This window comes from Ovis aries, chromosome 8, assembly GCF_016772045.2.
Source record: "Ovis aries strain OAR_USU_Benz2616 breed Rambouillet chromosome 8, ARS-UI_Ramb_v3.0, whole genome shotgun sequence".
Lineage (NCBI taxonomy): Eukaryota > Metazoa > Chordata > Mammalia > Artiodactyla > Bovidae > Ovis > Ovis aries.
The window spans coordinates 20,439,887-20,461,428 of record NC_056061.1 but is presented as its reverse complement, the minus strand read 5'-3'; the positions used below and the strand labels follow the sequence as shown (position 1 = coordinate 20,461,428).

The 21,542-nt window shown below is 35.3% G+C and overlaps 1 protein-coding gene across 2 annotated transcripts in view; it reads right to left on the bottom strand.

The window, feature by feature from the left end:
- Positions 1-672: 672 nt before the first annotated feature.
- Positions 673-21,542, bottom strand: part of GOPC (golgi associated PDZ and coiled-coil motif containing) — a 45,778-nt gene continuing 24,908 nt past the window's right edge. The window contains exons 2-9 of one of the 2 annotated variants that reach the window (XM_004011171.6): positions 21,156-21,320; positions 19,563-19,586; positions 16,183-16,358; positions 14,984-15,149; positions 12,429-12,524; positions 10,976-11,140; positions 6,789-6,969; positions 673-3,780 (exon numbers count right to left, since the gene is read on the bottom strand). In XM_004011171.6, the coding sequence (XP_004011220.3) occupies positions 3,650-3,780; positions 6,789-6,969; positions 10,976-11,140; positions 12,429-12,524; positions 14,984-15,149; positions 16,183-16,358; positions 19,563-19,586; positions 21,156-21,320 (1,104 nt within the window). In that variant the 3' untranslated portion in view covers positions 673-3,649. The remainder of the gene's footprint in view (positions 3,781-6,788; positions 6,970-10,975; positions 11,141-12,428; positions 12,525-14,983; positions 15,150-16,182; positions 16,359-19,562; positions 19,587-21,155; positions 21,321-21,542) is intronic. The other variant, XM_004011170.5, reaches the window with a different exon arrangement.

The following is a 21,542-nucleotide window of genomic DNA, read 5'->3' as shown; positions in this document are numbered from 1 at the left end:
AATGTTCATCATGCAAGTAAATTTCTGAAATAAGCTTTACATTAATTAATACTTAAGAATAAAATGCCATTTTTGAGTTTTTCCTCCTGACTGACCTCAAATACCCTTGACACAGAAATAGCATTTCTACATATTTTACACCTAGTTCTTAGGTTGACTATAAATGACCACATATACACCTTGTGAGGGGCAAACTGAACAAAGTTTATAGATATGTCTAAAAATTATTAGACACAATTTGAGAACTTCTAGATTATATATGCTTAGATGATAAAATGGATGAACATCCTCTTACACAGTATCTAATAAGAAACAATTTTATTCTTCTTCTTATTTTTTTTTTGGTCACACTGAATGGCATGTGGGATCTTAGGTCCCTAAGCAGGGATTGAACCCTTATACCCTGCATGGGAAGTGTGGAGTCTTAACAACTGGACCACGAGGGAAATCCCTCATTGTTTAATTTTTATCAATGTTATCCTCAAGGACATTGGCTATCAATTTTCTTTTTCTTTTTGCTGTACTGTGCGGCATGAGAGACCCTATATCCCAGGCCAGGGATCTAACTGAGCCCCCTGCATTGGGAACATGGAAGTCTCAACCATAGCCTTCACGACTCACTGATACAAATGACAGAAGCTACTGGAAATAAAGAAAAGCTTTAACATGAAAGACTTGTAAAATGTTTATTTTTAAATGAGATTAATACCATTTTAATACAGGAGAGATGCCATCTTTATTTACAGGCTAATAAAAAAATAGTAAAACAACACAACTAGATATGGTACATTTGTCAAAAATCCTATAGATTTGAGGCCAACCCTATATGGAAAACTGGGTAGCTGGGATAGCGCATTACATAATAAGGACATCAGAAATGTGCAACTTACACATGAATCAATATATTTTGTTTCTAAACATGAAAACAAAGTCTACAGTGGGGGAGTGGGAGAGGGGGTAGAACCAGCACCAAAGAAACGCTGAGCTAACTTTTGACAGCTGTTAAGTCAGCCAAAACCATTTGTTTGCATTACCAAGGATCTCAAAATTTTCATCTCTTTTCAATCTATTTTAAAATCTCATAATCCAAACGCTGTTTGCCATCAAAGTCACAGACACTTTGAACTGTAGAAGTTAACTGTAAATATATACACACAGACATACAACCCTCATACTCTTGAAATTTTTTTCAGCTATTCTGTTTGTGTATGTGTATACTTTTTTTTTTTCCTTTTTAATTGTAATGGCTTTGCAACAGTTCTCTCCTTATCTGGTTTAGTCCTAGAAATCAGTTTCTTTCGTACAAATGTGAAAACATAAAAACTGTTTCCATTTAGACCTTTGGAAAGAGTCTGTAATTCTCTTTCATCTCCCAAAGACCATATATTCTAAAAGGAACTTTTAACCAAGTACTTTCTAAACACCAGATGGGAACCTCATAGTAATCCCTGAGCAACAGTGCTCTCACATAGGCTGCAAACCAAGGTGAAGCAGGAATGAAATGGGAACTGACCTCTGTAATTTTAAACTAACTGGAACATTTTTTCTTTTGTTTATCAGCCCAAGAAGGGAGTTTCTATCATAACTACCTCATACAACCCTTTACATTACACAGCGTCCTCATAGAAATGCCAACTCAAGGCTCTTAAAAAAAAAACTCTTTATAGACATATTAGTTCTTGAAAATCAAAAGGCTTTGGTTAATATTTCCTAAGGATTCGGTCTTAGTAGATAAAAGATACTCTCTGAAAAACTGGCAAGGCCATCCCATCCTAGATGGTGTTTTAAAAAGATAAGAATAACATAGTTTCAAGTCACAACAAAAAAGCTTTCAGATATGTGACAATGGAAATTTTTTTTGACTGAATGAATATACTGGTTAAAATCCAGTTTACAGATCTCATATCATGCATGGGGGCATGTGCTAGAGAAGGGGGAACGCATAAGGAGGAAATATTTTTCTTTTAAGAGTCCTAGCCTGTCAGGAGCAAACAATAACATGTGGCTTCCTTATTCAGTTGTACAATTAAATACTAGTTTTTGCTCAGAGGCAATATTATGCTAAAAGGTATTTTAATATCAGTAACCACATATACTATGAAGTGCATTTCCTATTACAAATTAACATGGTGATATACAGATGAACAAAACTACCAAAACAAACCATAAATGAGTAACAGGTGAAACATAAAATTTATAAATAGCAAAACCACCAAATAAAGTATATACATTTTATAGATTTACCTATGAACAAATATATAGTGCATCTAGGAAAGACAAGAGAATGTGTTTTGTATCACATAACATCTGAATATTAGAAATGAGATACTGATAATACTCTAAAAGCCTTCTCCCAATTTATATTCCCTTAAATGTATATTCTTTAAAACAATGATATTGGCAAAACTATCATCTCTTCAAATGCAATGTTCTTCACTTTCCCCTGCAGGGTACAGTGGCCTGTGGAACAGCACAGAAGGGAGCAGGCACTCCAAGCTGATTCCTGGGATAAAGAAGTAGCAAATCTAGTTTGCATATGAAAAGCACTTTAGTCAAACTTAACACTGAAAAGCCAACCAAAAAATTATCATATCAAAACGTGCTCACTTTATCCTGCCCACCACCAGTGCCTCAGATTTATAGATTATTGGCAAATCAGTTAGTCATCAATACTTCGAGAGAAAACTGCTGTTTGAATTAAATGTATCTCATTGACATAGTAATAAATTTGAGCTTTTACCGCCAGAAAAAAAATGTACCTTTAAGTGCTAGGACTATCACAATACAAACATTATGAACAACTCAAAATGGATAAAACTGCCTTTCGTGGATTCCAGAAAAAAAGCATTTGTGACTAAACATTAATAACATAATGCTCCAATACCTCGCACACAAATCAACATAATTGAGAACAGATATTTCACACTCATCTGCATTTCTTTTAAAAAACCTGAAAAGTACAATAACTGAAACTATTTCTAGTGCAGCATTGATTGATACAGGATTGCTTAAAGAAAACTATTCTGTACTGCATGGATAACATTGAAAAGCAAGCTCATTATAATAAATGATCATTAAGAACTGATTTAGACATCAGGAAGCACATTAAATTTAAAAAAAAACAAAACACTGAAACCATTCTTTCAGTTAAAAAACAAATTTAAGTCAAGCCTACATTTCTGCAATTCACTGAGTCAAGTTCTATCCTTTGAAACATCACACTTAACATTCTGGAACATACGATATGAATTCATTTATTCTCTTATATTTAAAGGCTATTCCTTAAAAAAAAAAAAATTCCAGTTAGCACTGTCCTTCTACTAAATGGAAAAGGAATCAAATAAAACAGTAGTGCTTTATTTGGTACTTAAGAGCCTAATACTATCCTTTCGGGAAACACATGCTTTGGTACTTTATAAATTTGAAGAAAATCAAAATTGCTTTTCATGCAATAGCTAATTATGGTATACCACAGAAAACAGGGAGTTTTATGCATTTAGAATTGTTCACATGAAGCCCTGAGGTACCCGTCTTTCATTTAGGCAATAAACAGCCTCCTTAAATCTTGTATAGTCTTTGTCACCATGTTCCCTGGTGCCCCAAATTCAGAATAGTCTGATTAACAATCTTGTCTGAAGATACAGTCAATTTAATAAGACTTTTTATGATACAGACTGTGTAGATCATCTAATTTAGAAGCACTGTCTTCTAGAGGAGTTTCACTTGAAGCTCCTAGGTCTCCATTTTCGTGTCCATCAGTAACTGCCTTCTTATTAAATCCTGAAAGAGAAAATAAGCAGATACTTCCTAATTAAAAAAATCATACTTCTGTTGAGCAATAACAAAGGAAAGTCCACTGTAACTGATAATAGTAATATGAAGCAAATAATGGGGCCCTAGATTAATCAAGACAGCAATTTCTTACAAAGGAATGTTTCCTTAGAGCAGACATCAACACTGTACAGATGTTTTTAATATTATCTATTGACCTATCTAAAAATTATATAAACTTTCCTGCCAAATTATTCATGAAATTCAGAATTGATACACACAACTGCAAAATTCAATTAGTTCTACTTAACACAAATACCTATGGAACTGTATATTTTTCTTTCACATTTTGCTTTCAAATTATTTAACTTCAGCTCACTGAGGCATATACTAGTTTATTTACTAAATCTAACCTGTTGGTAAGACAACATCCAGATAAAATTTAAAACTAATTTTGGTTAATTTACAAAACAGATAATAGGCTTGCAAATAAATGAAAGTTGACTATGAAATCTGCTTAGTGAGCTATGAAACATGGATACATGCTAAAAAGATAACCAATGGATACATTTCTTGTGATTTGTGATCAGTTAATAGTGGCTCAGAGGTTAAAGCGTCTGCCTGCAATGCAGGAGACCTGGGTTCGATCCCTGGGTCGGGAAGATCCCCTGGAGAAGGAAATGGCAACCCACTCCAGTATTCTTGCCTGGAGAATCGCACAGACAGAGGAGCCTGGTGGGCTACAGTCCACGGGCTCGCAAAGAGTCAGACATGACTGAGCGACTTCACACTAATCACACACTAATAGTAATGTATCCTAAGAGTTATACATGTTTGGTTATTTGGGTCACATTTTAAATGGTTTGCAATTTATATAGGTGACAGGGAAACCCTTTAAAAAAGCCTCAGCTGCAAGCCTTCTAATCCCGACAAAAAAACAAACAAACAGAAGAAAAGGTAAAAGACAACAAAATCAAAAGAAAAGCAGCTCAGCAGTGCAAGGTGCTGGCATACTGACACAATGGTTTCGTTCCAGATGCGGAGGGAGACCGAATGCGACTGCCGTCTCTGCACAGACCCTTCACACCACACAGGCTCACCAAAAGGGCAACAGTTCATCAGCCTACTGTAACACTCGATGCCGCAAGTTCTCAAACTTTCTGACTTCAGGATGCCTTTACACTCTTAAGAACTGAGAACTGCAAAGAGTGTTTTTTCATGTGGGTTATTAATAGTAAGTGACCTACTAACGTTTACTATATTGGTGATTAAAACTGAGAAATCTAAAATAAAAATTACTTTGTTAAAAATGGTAATAAACTCCATGAATGTTAACATAAATATCTGTTTAGTGAAAATAACTCTAATTTCCAAAAAACTTAGAGGAATGTCACAATTTTACAATTTTGCAAGTATCTTTAATGTCTGGCTTTACATAAGACTGCGAGATCCTCATATCTGCTTTCACTCAATCAGTTAGAAGCATGTGAAGGAAGTCCACTTCACAGAGATGTGTAACTCTGAAGAGGGAAGAGTAACTTAGCCTTTTCAAATAACTGTCAATATTCTTCTTTGATATTATACCAAATTTTACAATATAGAATCTAAAACCATATCAATGAACTTTCACACTCTGATGCATTAAAATCATTTGTCTATCTTGCACTTTTGAATGGCTCTTTTCACCCACACAGGATTCAGTAATATCACATGCTGGTCGTTTCAAAAGTATTAGATCCCTGAGTTATGCAACAATTGCAAAAGCTGACACATTTCATTTTACTGTATTAAAAAATCATACTCATCAATATCACCACCAATCTTATTAGAAAAGCTCTTTAAGTGTCAGGAAGCTGTCAAGCTCATGGTGGTTGATATGTGTTTTACAAAATTCTGATTTCTGCTTGAAAGCTCACATTTTATCACTGGCAATAAATACTGTCAGTTGTTCTTGAAGTGATGGATTCACCTTGTTCATTTTTTTAAAAAAACGGCTGCCAAATATCCTGAACAACCATAATTTGTCATTCTTTCCAGTAAAAATTGTCATCCATGAAAAGAATGGCTAATTCAGCTAGCAAATTAATCACTTAAGTACTTTTCCTTAAGTCTAGCATCTTAGTTCAGCATATAAACTCAGTGCTATGCATACTTACCATTTCATCACACAGAATAATTAAAAAGTCATATACGCAACATTTAATAAAATGAATAACTTTTACTATTTTATAGAGGATAGTCTTAAGAAACTGGCATTTTCTTCTTTTCTATTCTGAGCAGATGACAAGGAAGAACACAGTGACCACTCGCAGAGCAGTGCTACTTGCCTTGACTCATACTAAGGCACCAATGGTTTCACCACCATCAGGGTAAGTATCAACACAAGACAAACAATGCCTTAGTATTTAATAATATGAAAAGTCTGGATCCCAGGACGCCTTGAAAGGTCTCAGGGTCCCCTACAGATCTACGGATCACAATTTAAGCACCACTGCTCCATATAGAAGTGCTAGAATTGTTCTTTAAAATATGTATAGATGATAGCAAAGGAACTAAACCCCAAATCCTCAAGATTACATATCCTGATTCTAATAACAGTCATGAGGTAACAGTGTAATTACTTATTCAAATTCAGCCTGTGAAATCACTGCATTATGAGAGAAGAATGTGCATTAAAACAGCAAGATGTTAAGATGTATCTACTCTAAAAGGCATGTTGGCCTTTGTTTCTGTCTAAAAAACTTGAATTTTATTTATATTTCAAGGATTAGCTGTAGTTTAGTAACTGCTCATATATTTGTCCAAGGTGAATCCAGAAGAACTGACATGTAAATAAAATATTGGCATAATTACTGGTGTATAATGAAGCTATAATTTAGCAAGGGAAAGCTATCCACTCTGTTAATGCCGGTTTCCCCATCATTAAAACAGTGTTACAAAGAACATCTAAGTCTTTTATATTTTTTAAGTTTATTGATAGTAAATACATTAATTGTAACATTCATGGTGATTTTTACCTTGTAACATTTTGATTTCCCCAGTTGTATCTTTACAACTAGCACCAGGATTACCATTTCCCTCTAATTCATCAAGGTACAAACGGTAACGATGTCCACTCTCATCTTCATACTCTACATTTTCATCATCAGAATCCACTTCAGGAGCCACGTAAACTACTTCAAATTCAATCTCTCCTCTCTAAAATGGGGAAAAGAAAATGAGAAAACCAAGTTACTGTAACTTTAAAAGATTCCCAAATTCTTTAGGGTGAGAAGCAACGATTGGGCCTCAGATGTAGCACCTTTCGAGATAACAAACAGTGAAATTTTAGACTCTCAAGAGGTACACATAATTTCCTTTCAGTATTACAGATCTTTCTCCTGATCAAAATATTTCCCCAAAAGACCTAAAACAAAAAAGGATGATTATTCAATTTACAGAATTTTGGAACAAAGTTTTCAGTTTAAAAGTCATTTTGTCATTTTATACTTTACATAGTAGCAATTCAGAAAATCTATCTAACAGTCAGATATTAAAGTTGCACCTAAGGGCACCACACAAACTTTTCTTTGACTAATTCAAGAAACCTCTACACAATGATTTCTTGTTTCTTACTCAATAGGTCTTGAGGATTTCCTTAACTGTCACTGAGAGCCAGACATAGTTGTTGGTCAAGGTATTGTTGAGTAATAATAGCAATTACTGTGTTTATTGTTCAAAATTATATCCTTCAATTCTCAGAACAACTCTGTTGTAGTCCCCTGTACATGAATGAGAAACCTGAGTGAGTCCTGGAGAGGGCTGATAACTCTCAATAAGATGAACAAGTAAAATAGAAAAACAGAAATTGACTCCGAAGTTCTTGCTCTTTCTCCTATACTAGACTAGATGTGTAATATTTATATTTTATTCTTTAATAACAACTTCATGTTCAAGTAAAACGTTATAGATTTTATGTTAAAAAAATTCTGAGCTATAATTGTCACTTAATAAGAGACTACAATCACTACCACAAGACCAGTGTTTGCAATTCTCTGAAAATTATGGCCTGCCTTTGCTCAAAAGAAAGCATGCCGTTTTTTTTGTTGGTTTTTTTTTTTAATTGCTACCACTAAGTCTCTTTGGTGCTCCTCTTTCCCAGCAGTTTAAGGTTATCCTTCAGACCTTTAACATGTGTTCAGCATTTCCATAAAATTTTGTATCTCATGAACTGCAGCTCATAAACTGCCTATTTATGTCTCCTTTACCTCAGCAGTCATTCATCCCACTCTCACACTACAGGATGAGAGCCAAGATGGACTGAGAAAACACCAACTTAAAGAGACTAGTGCTGCATTCTTAAATCTCCCTCATCAGACAGTGCTTTAAAAATAATACTCTGGGGAGTTGGTAAATGCAGTGTGTTAGTCGCTCAGTCATGTCCAACTCTATACGACCCCATGGACTGTATTGTCCATGGAATTCTCCAGGCAAAAATCCTGGAGTGGGTAGCCATTTCCTTCTCCAGGGGATCTTTCCAACCCAAGGATTGAACCTGGGTCTCCCACATTATAGTGGTCTTCAGTAAAGTTCTTTAGATGACAGAATCAAGTCTGTGGTAGCTGTCATGAAGAAACAGATTTTAGGTTTAATATGAGCAAGAGCTTTCTAAAAATCAACAGTCTAAAACGATGAAACAGACTGCATTATCACCAACAAATCCTCCCTTTAACACTGAATACAATTATTTCCCAAGTGGCACAGTAGTAATGAATCCCCCTGCCAATGCAGGAGATGCAAGAGACGTGGGTTTGATCCCTGGGTCGGGAAGATCCCCTGGCATAGGAACTGGCAACCCACTCCAGTATTCTTGCCTGGAAAATTCCATGGTCAGAGGAGTCTAGTGGGCCCATGGGGTCGCAAAAAGTCAGACACAACTGAACACACAACATACACACATTCATTGAGTGATACTGTAGTTATTTATGCCTCAAGTAGAACTGAACTAAATGAGCTATAAATTCACTTTCAACTCTGAAATTCAAGTCTGCTCTGGCATACTATACTGATGATCCAATGAACATCTCAATGTACTAACCAACACCTCTCTAATTCCCTCAAACCTATTCTTGAAAGAAAAAACAAAACATTTTTTACATCTCTGGATAACAAATATGACTCTTGTATATGAATCTCAATTCTTTATTTGTTCTGCAACCTTGAGCAAATTAATTTCTAAGAACTTTATTTCATTCATTTTAAATAAGAGGGTTGGTTAAAAGATTTCTAACAATGCTTGACTTCTAACATTTATGACTGCAAAATCAATCCACTTCTAGCATTGTTTTTTCTATAATACTTCATATCTATATAGTGTTTTAGTCATTAACGCTGTTTTGCTTTCCAAGAACCAAGTCCTGTTCTGAACACTTTATATGTATTAACATACTTAATCCTTCCAGCTCTCAGATGAGGACATTGCAGCACTAAGGAAGTAACCAGACCACCTGACCTGCCTCTTGAGAAACCTATATTCAGGTCAGGAAGCAACAGTTAGAACTGGACATGGAACAACAGACTGGTTCCAAATAGGAAAAGGGAGTACGTCAAGGCTGTATATTGTCACCCTGCTTATTTAACTTCTATGCAGAGTACATCATGAGGAACGCTGAGCTGGAAGAAGCACAAGCTAGAATCAAGATTGTCGGGAGAAATATCAATAACTTCAGATATGCAGATGATACCACCCTTATGGCAGAAAGTGAAGACGAACTAAAAAGCCACTTGATGAAAGTGAAAGAGAAAAGTGAAAAAGTTGGCTTAAAGCTCAACATTCAGAAAACGAAGATCATGGCATCCGGTCCCATCACTTCATGGGAAATAGATGGGGAAACAGTGGAAACAGTGTCAGACTTTATTCTTCTGGGGCTCCAAAATCACTGCAGATGGTGACTGCAGCCATGAAATTAAAAGACACTTACTCTTTGGAAGGAAAGTTATGACCAACTTAGATAGCCTATTGAAAAGCAGAGATATTACTTTGCCAACAAAGGTTCATCTAGACAAGGCTATGGTTTTTCCAGTGGTCATGTATGGATGTGAGAGTTTGACTGTGAAGAAAGCTGAGCGCTGAAGAATTGATGCTTTTAAACTGTGGTGTTGGAGAAGACTCTTGAGAATCCCTTGGACGGCAAGGAGATCCAACCAGTCCATCCTAAAGGAGATCAGTCCTGGGTGTTTACTAGAAGGACTGATGTTGAAGCTGAAACTCTAGTACTTTGGCCACCTCATGCAAAGAATTGACTCATTGGAAAAGACCCTGATGCTGGGAGGGATTGGGGGCAGGAGGAGAAGGGGACGACAAAGGATGAGATGGCTGGATGGCATCACTGACTCAATGGACATGAGTTTGAGTGAACTCTGGCAGTTGGTGATGGACAGGGAGGCCTGGCGTGCTGCGATTCATGGGGTCGCAGAGAGTTGGACACGACTGAGTGACTGAACTGACTGAACTGAACTGAACTTGCTCAAAGCTATACAGCTGTGAAGAAGAGCAAACAAAATCTTTTTCAGTAAATCTGGCTGAATGTCTTCTAAAAAAGGGTCAAGTCAAAGGAAACTAGTATCTATAGATACTTTTTTTTTTTTTTTTTTTTTTTTAGTTTTTTAGTTTTTAAATTTTAAAATCTTTAATTCTTACATGCGTTCCCAAACATGAACCCCCCTCCCACCTCCCCTCCCCATAACATCTCTCTGGGTCATCCCCATGCACCAGCCCCAAGCATGCTGCATCCTGCGTCAGACATAGACTGGCGATTCAATTCACATGATAGTATACATGTTAGAATGGCATTCTCCCAAATCATCCCACCCTCTCCCTCTCCCTCTGAGTCCAAAAGTCCGTTATACACATCTGTGTCTCTTTCCCTGTCTTGCATACAGGGTCGTCATTGCCATCTTCCTAAATTCCATATATATGTGTTAGTATACTGTATTGGTGTTTTTCTTTCTGGCTTACTTCACTCTGTATAATCGGCTCCAGTTTCATCCATCTCATCAGAACTGATTCAAATGAATTCTTTTTAACGGCTGAGTAATACTCCATTGTGTATATGTACCAGATACACTTTACTACCTGAGAAACCTCCTCAGGAAGTTATCATCTATTCAATAGACTCAAAAAGGAACAGAGAGATCCAATTTTAATTATATAAAGGGAACTTACCTGCTGGGAAAGAATGGTTACAGCTTCTTTATGCTTTGTGTCCCGTAGGTTAACTCCATTAACAGCCAGAATCGCATCTCCAACGTGCAGCCCTCCACATCTATCAGCAGGTTGCCCTGGGTGGATCTCAGAAATGAGGATTGGAACACCATGTTCCTTTCCACCCTAGTCAAAAAAAAAAACAGGCAGCAAACTAGTTTACCTTTGTATAGTTGCATACTATTCTGATAAAACATTTTTCTAAAAACATTTCAATAAGCAACTATACTGCCTCTATAAATGTTGAGTGATATCCTATTTGCTATTTAGGTAATGGTAAATCAAACTATCATGAATATCAAAGAGTTACCTCTAAGTAAAATGATTAATAACATATATGCTTTTTAAAATGCATTACAGAATTTAAAAAAAAAAAGAACCCTGAAAAACCGAAAGAACAATTGGCTTAACTCTCTTAAACATAAATATTTTATGTATTAGTAGTCCCTAGTATTATCAGATTTTATCAAACCTAAGTCCCAATGAACCATAAGAAAAAAACCATTATTTTATGTTCCACAAAAAAAAACCTATAGGATGAATCTGAATTTCATACATGTTAAAATATGAAAAAATATGCAATGCAAAATTAATGAAATACAGCAGTTGGTACCTTTCACTTTCTAGCTGTAATCATAATTATGTGTGTGTCTTATTTCTCTTACTAAACTTATGCTCTTTGAGGGACGTATACTCAAAAAGGTAGGTATATTCAATAAATATCTATTAGATAAACTTTTTATTATAGGAAACAATTATACAGTAAACAATACCAGAAAGTAAATAAACTTCTGCAGTGCCTAACTAAGTACAGAAAGCCAGGTTATTTATTGCTTTGGAACAAAGCACTGAACAGCAAAAGTTATACATATTTTAGTTAGTTATATGTTATATGTATTACTCTAGTTATACGTATTTTAAAATAGATTGCTCTCAAAAAGGCCGTCCAAGACAATTGTTTGTAAAGGAATCAACATTAAAAAAGAGGACTACTTGGACCCGAGAGCCAGTGAAATCTGCCAGCCAAGAAATGAGACAAGAGAAAGACAGCAAATACTCTGGAGAAAAGAACAATATACTCTGGGGTCATTTAACACAGAAGAAAACAGTCCTATCCAATGCCAAAGGCTCTTACAGGCATCACAAATGTGGAGGAGAACTATGATGTGAGTCATAATGAAAATGATAAACAGTGATTACTGAAAAATACTTTAAAGTAATACTTAACAGTTATTAGGAAGATTTACATACCAAAAAAAAAATGTTTACACAAAAGTGCTATTACCCATGGGGATAAGTTCAGTTATTTAGAAAATATATTAAGAAAACTTTATTTCCCAATGATGTTCAACAAAGGAGTGTGATTATACTAGAGAAGTGTAGAGAAAAGGAGACTGGAAGCACTACTTCTTACTGTAATTGAAATGCCAAGGCCTTCATGATCTTCCTTAAGGAGGAGAACTTTTCTAATTGGCCCAACACCTTGGCTTTTCTTTAAAGAGTCTTGATCCTTGTTGGAGAAAAAAAAAAAAAAGAAGAAAAATTAGTAGTACTTAAACTATATACTATATAGAGTAACTTGTTTTTAGAAATGTTTATTGTTTTCCTATAATGGATACACAGTATAATGTTAAGAAAGTAATTAACAGATAACATGGGAAAGCAAAAATAGTGGTTCTATTAATATAGTGAATGTACATGATTTTCTCACCTTCTTGTTAATTTCTTTACTATTTATACATGACATTACAAAATAAACTACTGCCATGAACTGATAAACAATATCTTTAAGAAATAAAAGGAGGTAACTTTATCTTCACTGGAAAATAGCTTTAAGATCTATATCCATTTCAACTTATTTACAGAACTGAAAAAACAAAATGTCAATTGGTCATTAACTACCTTTTCATTTCTTTGAGCTCTGGAATCTACCTCTTAACTAAAGGACCTTGCTCCACCAATAATTCTTTCTCTGGTACCTTTAGTTTCTCCCTCTCTCTACAAACTCCTTCCGTAAAATGAAAAAATGTTGAGCCTCACCAAGCTATAAAACACAGACCATGTACAAACACAAAACATATAAAAACCCTTAAACCATCCACAATCTTGGTTACCTTCTATCCACCCTCCATCTTTCCTGAACCTTTACACAAAGTTAATCCTCACTGTAGTTACTTCCTTGCCTCCCATATTCAGTACTCCAACCTGTAATTAGGGTTCTGCTCCACCTGCTCCACCGAAGCTGTCTTCTCTGCAGTCACTGGTAACCAATGTGGCTGCTTCCAATGAATACTTTTTAGTCACTGCCCTTTTGAACCCTGCAGAAGCTGATACTGTTCACAGTCCCCTCCCTGAAACCTCTTTTTTTTGGTGTCCATTACACTTTGGTGTATATTACATTACATTACATGGGTTTGGGTGGACTCGGGGAGTTGGTGATGGACAGGGAGGCCTGGCGTGCTGCGGTTCATGGGATCGCAAAGAGTCGGACACAACTGAGCGACTGAACTGAACTGAACCATTATACTACTTGCCTAGAAGGCCCATATCTGACAGCTCTATCTCAGGCTTCTGTCTTTGGTGATTCATTTCCTTCCCTCACTCCTTAGTGGTTTCCTTCCATCTTTTTACTTTCTATATACTTTTCCTGGGTGATTTCATCAATCCCATGGTTTCAAAAGATGATTTACCTAGTCATCTTCAACTCAAGAGTTCTCTCTAGAATTCTAGAGTCGTATATATAATTGGATATAACCTGGCTGTCCCACTGGGACCTCAAACACTACATGTCTAAAACTGATATCATCTTTCTACCAAAACCTTCCTTTCCCTATATTTGGTTTATCAATGCATGCCATCATCTCACTCGATTGTCCAAACCAAAACTCAGACTTTCGTTCTTATTCACCCTACTTAACCAAAAACAGTTAGTCATTAACTCCTTTTGATTCTAATTCTCTCAAACCTGTTCTTCCTCTGATCCCTTTCTCCTCATTATCTTTCTAAATGTATTTCTCTGATTTCAATTAGGCCCTCTTCCAATATATCCTCCTCACTACCCAAAGCAACTGTCAAACAAATGCTAAAATCTTATTAAGTCCACTATTTTATTTGAAAATCCCCTGACCATCGGGTTAAGATGCAAATGCCTTTATTTAGCATAAGAGAACATTTATCATCTGGCCACTGCCTAGAAGTTAATGGGAACCCAGAGAACCCCAAAGAAGACAATGGCACGAGTGCTTACTGCAATCACCACTCCTCTCCCATGAACGCCACATACGTATCAATTCTTTCTACAATCATCTTTTCAAAGGCAACAAATAATTTTACTATTCGAGGCCAGGCTTTACCTGACACTGAAATATGGGACCCACGGGACAGGAACTAGATACGACTTTATTATATTAAGGCTCACACCATTAGGCTGCTGTTGCAGTGAAGGTTAATAAATTTTTGTGTAGGCAGAAAGAAAAGCTCCTGTACAGTGGTGGCTACAGAAACAGACGACTGGACACAGATCTCAAATTCCAGCTTAATCCAAAACCAATCAGGTAGAAGTGTTAGCTTGGAAACAATATATAAAGCTAGTTACTAAGAGTCCCCTTATAAAGAACTACCCCCCAATTTTTGCCAATTTAACAACAGGATCACACACACTCTGCTTAGCTTACAACTTCTGTAAACATGCCTAATCGAGATCCAGGAAAATTCTGAAATATGAACTGAAGCAACATGCATCTGCTATCGATAGTTCACTGTCTTCAGAAATACCATTTTTGGGGTATTAGTGTAGGAGCTATATGGGCGGCTGAAACCTTAAATATGTATCTGTTCTAAAATAAGTTTAATCCCACTTTCACTTTTAAATAAAGGTTTTACATTCTACTAGAATTCTTAAAAATGCAAAGGACTTGTGATTAAAGGACGGACAAAACTGAGTGAGAAACAGCAGCAAAGCAAACATACATGGCCTGGCGGAGCATGCATTGCTCGCTTCAGGTCGTTGCGGCCTCTACAGGCTCTGATCACAGTTTTGTGACGATGCAAGTGTATTTCAGCTTCCAACTGGTTCCAAAGCTTATCATGAGCAGGCCCCTTCATATCTCGTCCAAGTAGCTGTATTTGTTGGACTCTTCATTTGGGAGAAGAATTAATTCAGTTAGTTTTTCATTACATATATATATATATATATATACACACACACACACACACACACACATACATATATATAAATACATATAAAGAATTCAGAAGAATTACTGAACACAAGTAGCTTTCACATAAATTTAATTTAGTAATGAAACTAATACTCAGGAATTTCCTGATGTCTCTCAGATTTACAAAGACATGAAAATTCTGAAAAAGACAGGTGTCTTCAAGGGAAAACTAGTTTAAAAAAAAGAATGACTATGACCTTCTTTAATCACATACCTAACTCATATACATCTTAGAAACAATTTAGGAGACTAATGCCAACATGTTCCATGTCTTACACGCAATCATACTAGTCTTCAGATGAGGCTAACCACAGAAAACATTTTTTCCAATGACAATTTCTTTTTACGAAATGATTGCTTTTTAAAATATGGTAAAATTATTAGAAATGTGCACTTTGAGATAATATAAATTATTTTTATTTGCTCCACATCAGTTCTTAATACATTAAACCAACAAGCAGAAAATTATTTAGTAATAGTGAATCACCAGAGTTTGTAAATAATTTACCATAGAAGTTAATGAAAGCAGAACTCTATATTATGATAAAATCACTGTCATTCCAATATGTTTTTGAGGGACAAGAAAGACTGGGTTTCAATGGTCACAGAAAGAATTCCTATGAAAGTCCTGCTGTACATGGGAATATCATCTGTTATGGTGTGAAGACAGGAAATGGTGAAAAGTATAGCTCTATGAGTTGTTAGCATTTCACAGTAATTTACTAGCAGTGTGTATGTCAACCGGAAACACTTATTTAGTATGGCTAACTAAATCTGAAATATGTAATGCTATGAAGTTAACAACAGTAAGCTACAATCAACCATAAAAATCACTCTTATATAAAGATTAATATATTGTTTACCAAAAGAGGTAAGAGTCCACCTCTGTAACTATGCACTTGGTCACCTAAGAGCACAAGGGTACAATGGTATCCATTTTCCACACACCTTCCTGCCAGTTCCTTATCCAAGTACTTGGCAGCCAGTCTTGCCCCATAAACTTCAGCCTGGAGAACAGCTATATGTCTGCGAAGGGCTTCATTCTCTTTTCTCAATAGCTTCACTTCAGCTTCAAGTTGAGCTTCTTTCATTTTCTCTTTTTTGTTTGCTTCAAGCTCTCTCTCCTGTTGCAATTTTTTAAAAATGCAATGAAAATACTTTCAAGACTCTTTAGCAATAGACCATGCTCCTTAAAAGACACAAAAGCACACAATCTATGATACCAACAATGAAAGCATATGATAAAAATTAGCACTTTATTTCTATAAAATGGAGCACAATGATTTGGATCCAGTTTTTCTCAAAACTAGTACCAGAGGTGTTAGAACCACTTCTAAGTAAGATAACATAGCTTGAGGCACCCTGATCCTGAGGATACTAAGATTAGTAGCCTTCTCTAAGCACATGTTATATACTAATAGCAATGGCTTCAATGGATAATTGAATCTACTCTCTACTTTCTAAAACGACTCTAAAACTAGACTAAAATAATCACTCTGGTGACTGTGCCCAAACATTTCATTAAATTTAATGCAGCAATTCTATAACCTATAAATTTGGTTACAAAGAGAAACATTTTATAGCCAATTTATCTTAGAGGATTGTAAGAAACTTACAATGCTCAAATTAGAACAGATACTCCAATTAAAAAAAAAACATTTTATGGTAATGGAGAAATGCTGGTAATGACTGCATTAAAAATATTTACATATCGAAAAATGTCTATATAGAGAACAGACTTGTGGTTGCCAAGAGGGAGGGGAAGAATGAGAGGGATGGATGGGGAGTCTGGCGTTAGCAGATGCAAGCTATTACATTTAGAGTGGATAAACAACAAGGTCCTATGTGCAGCACAGGGATCTTTATCTAACCTCCTGGGATAAACCACAATGGAAAAAAACATGAGAGAGTAAACGTATACATGTGTATAACTGAGTCATTTTGTGGTATAGCAGAAGTTAACACAACATTGTAAATCAACTATACTTCAATAAAAAATATAGCTTATGGGAAAACTGACTATAGATAAGTGCATCCATGGTGCAGATTATCACTGAACTTTGGGATCTGGAACGGATCATCTATTCGTCCAAATGTTAAAGTGACTGAAGAACTGTTTTCTGAGAAAAAATACTGGCCTCACTTGCCTACTATGAGGTTGGATAGATATCTATTTTTATCTCTCATAAAAGGATGCTATCCTTTGCTTCACTTGGTAGATAACTCATATATATGAATTTATAGGTGTCAGCCAGAGAACATAACCTTAAGGTTTTTGCCACCAAGTTTTTATCACCAACTCACATGTGAGAGAAATAATTTTCAATATACTTTCAAAGTATAAAGTACAGTGTGCCTACTCCTATACATCAAGTGTTACAAACGCAAATACCTTTGGGATCCAAGCACAGAATAGGCAGGCAGGTACAAAGGAAAGCGGAGGGGGAAACAGATGGTAAAAATCCTGCCTAAAGACAGTCAGATTCAAATCTGAACTCACACACACACACACACACACACACACAGTATGACTAAATAAACCTTTCTGAGTTGGATATGGGCCCTGAGAGATCTTTTAAATGTTACTTTTGGATCAAGAGAACCATCCCAAATTTGAGTGGAAGTGTTTACTGACTTAGAGCACTACTTTCACAGATTTGTTAATTTACAGAATCTATAAATCCTGTGAAAATGTAGTCATATTTACTGATGACATGCAGAAGACACTTTTCACTACACCATGTCCCCTTTTAGGAGATTTAAATAAAGCTCCACCTCAGCACCAGGAAGAATGCTTCTCTTGAGTGAATGGCACAGGATATTGTTTCTAATGTTCGAGTAGTGAATACTGTGATTATTTCCCTTTTATTATAAATAATAAACTGAGAAACAAATGTAAGCAAACTTTTAACAATTAATGGAATATATTTTGATACTAATTTTGATGTCTGCTTTGATTTGTTTTAACAATAGCATATCAATATACAATATATTTAAACATCAATATACAATATATTCAAATACAAGGCAGTGAGTACCACCATCTTAAAAATAATTTTAAAAAAACATATAGCCTAAAATGAATGACAATTACCAAATGTTGAATATACTTATCACTTCCTTGATTAAATTTTTGTCATTATGTATGTGATAAGAAGGCAGAATAGCATGCTTTTTCAACTTCTGTAAAAAGACAAATACAACAACTAGAACACAATTGTCTAGATTTTTTCTTTTTAATTTGAAGAACTAATAATCTAGAATCCTTCTTTTACAACAACTTTGGAACTCTTAAAAATCTCAATTTATTTCAGAATCTCTTTCCTAAAAAGGCAGGTTATCAGTTCCAAAAGAAACTATGGTTCGGACAACACAAAGTCTTTTTTAATGACATTTATGGAGTTTAATGCTTTTGTTTCAGAAAAAAAGAGTTCCTAGAAGACCAAAAATTGTTTATGGGCTAAGTAAATTTTATGTTGAGGATTATCTACTTATAATCACTTTAATGAGCTATTTATACAGTATTTATGAAATATGAGAAACATATTAAGTCATTACTTTGCTTTAAAGATTTAAACTCCTAGTGAATCAGACCAACTCTCTAACCTGAAATGAACAGATGCAAGCAAAAACAGGGCTAAGAACACTGAAGCTAATCACTTTTAGATTTAAAGGAAAGAATCTTGTTTCAGTTAACCTGTTCATCATTAGATAACAACAAAGAAGTTAATTTTGTATTCTGATATCCACATGCTATATTTCCAAAAGAAGAAAAGTCATATGACAACTTAGAACCTGATTAGGCTTAGGTAGTGGGAAAAATATTAAGAATTTGTCTATACTGTAAGGTAAATTTAAATAAAGGGTTTCAAAATTCAATTGTTTCGAAGGCCACACAATTATTCTCAAGACTGCTGAAAAGCTGTAACACATGCAGTGGGTGAATAAGAAACCAACAGGCACATTCCTTCTCTGGGAATAAATTCAAATAGAAAAGGAGGAAAGAGCTAGGCCTGCATTAGGAAGACCAGTTGTTCTTTTGAAGCAGTGGTACGAGCAAATTACAAAGCTCAGAAGTTGTCAAAAAGTGATGGGTTCTACAAATACTGGCAATAAATCACAAACAAAAGAAAAATCTTTTAACAACATGAGGTGAGAAAAGAGCAATGGGCTACTGACTGAATTTTTCAGGTATTGGCACATTAAAAAATTATCATCATTAACATCACTTTCAGATACGTACAAGGTGACAACATGTACTATGCAAAAAAAGCACTAAGCACACTTCAGCATAACATATTAAAGCAAAACAGAAATGGTATACTTACCAGCTCCTCCACAGAGGGGACAGACTTAAGATATAAGAAAAAAGTTTTATAATTAGAAAAACATCAAACAAATAAACTTATTTAGTGGTACAATCATTACAAGGGAAATTCCTATATGTTGAGTATCACTTGGGTCAAGTTCATTAAAATAAATATATTTGCAAATCCATAAGCAATGGTAACCATACAGGATTAATTTTTGTTTGTTTGTTTTATCCAAACTGGTTAACACACTTGGTTCAATGTCTTTCCACTAAAGCACCATGTTTCAAAACTAATGTTAACATGTCAGACGAATTCTATTCTAGTGAAAATGTACATTGTTTCTCAATGTTAATATCAAATATTCCAAAGCAGCAGTTATGAATCTGACTCATCTCAGTTAAATAAAACACCAACAATTTATATTTAGAGAATTTCAAAACTTAAAAGTACTTTAAGAGAATGTAAATATTCATTTAAATAAATTCTAACATACCAGTATTAGAAGCTAATCAACCAATTAAACAGAAATAACTGAAAATGAATAAAACTTTAAACTGCATTGCTGTCATCATCAACATCATCCTATCTCATCCCTCTCCCAAGCTGTATATCTTATTTACTGCTGTGTTCCCTATAGTACACTTAATACATATGAGGTTAAATCAAAAGGAGACTTAGAAAAATTCTTTAAACAACCTACACTGATTAAGAGGGCAATAGTTAATCATGCAACACTTATAAAAACAAGCATTATGCAAACATGAGAACACACTCAGTGGCAGGGAAAACACTTATATTAAGAGTAAAAGAAAAACTGTGCCACGGGCTGACACCCAACTCCATTTTCCTCCATTTTCTCCCTTATTAAAAGAACTCAGATTTTACTGGAGGTGGTCATGTGACTAACCAAGGGACTGACATGCAGCTAGGGAAGGCCAGTGAGACAGCTAAACGATTGGCAAAAAGCTGAGGAGGATTTCATGAAAAGGTCATTAAAGAAAATGAACGTAGCTAGGAAGCACTGTTTTGCCCTTAGATCTTGGAATGCAAGATCCCGGAATGCAGGTAGGAAGAAATCCTGACGGCAGAAACCATGAGCTGAAGGTGACAGAGCAGAACAACAAAAGGAAGCTGGATCCCTGGTATCTGTGGAGCTGCCCTACCAGCTCTGGACTGCCTGTCTCAAGGCTTCTTCAACTGAGAGAAAAGACGGATAACGTGGACTGTTTAAGAACAATTCTCATGTTACTTGGGATCTGTTTTATATGTAGCTAAACTAAATCTTATCTGATACGGTAGACTGGCAAAAAAAAAACAAAAAAACCTGCTTACATGTTACAATCACATATATCTTTTAACTATATTTATATAGATCTTTTAAAATAGGAATAAGATTCTATTCTAAGTACCAACTGGTTATTGATGTTGTCACTGGTCGTCTCCAGGTAATGAGATCAAGGATGATTAGGACCATCTTCACATTTCCTATATTTTCCAAATTTCCCAGGAGCACACACTAATTTTTATAATTAAGAAGCCTCATTAAAGACTGTCCTTTTCACCCTCTAAAATGCATGTTAAGTATGTGTTATCCTCTAAACTACTTACCAATTTTGCCTTAATGGTACCAGAGTCAATACTTTGGCCAGTTTTAGCATGAAGCTGAAGCTGAATGGAGTGCAACTGTAAAAGCTGATCATGTACTTCTTTCTCCAACACAACTTTCTCTGCTTGGGTCTCTGTCAGTTCAGATTTCAGATCCACCAACTGTGCCTTAAAAACCAGCAACAACAGCAAAAATTAACACAGCACTGTAAATCAACTATATCTGAATTTTAAAAATTTTAAAAATAAAACAGCAACAATAAAAAACATTAAGTATGTTTACTTTTCTTTATTTTTGATTATATTATTCAAGAATGACAGAGAGAGACTATTTGCAATGAATAGATGAACACTAGAAGACCACTATTTGACCAAGCTATAGGATATCCA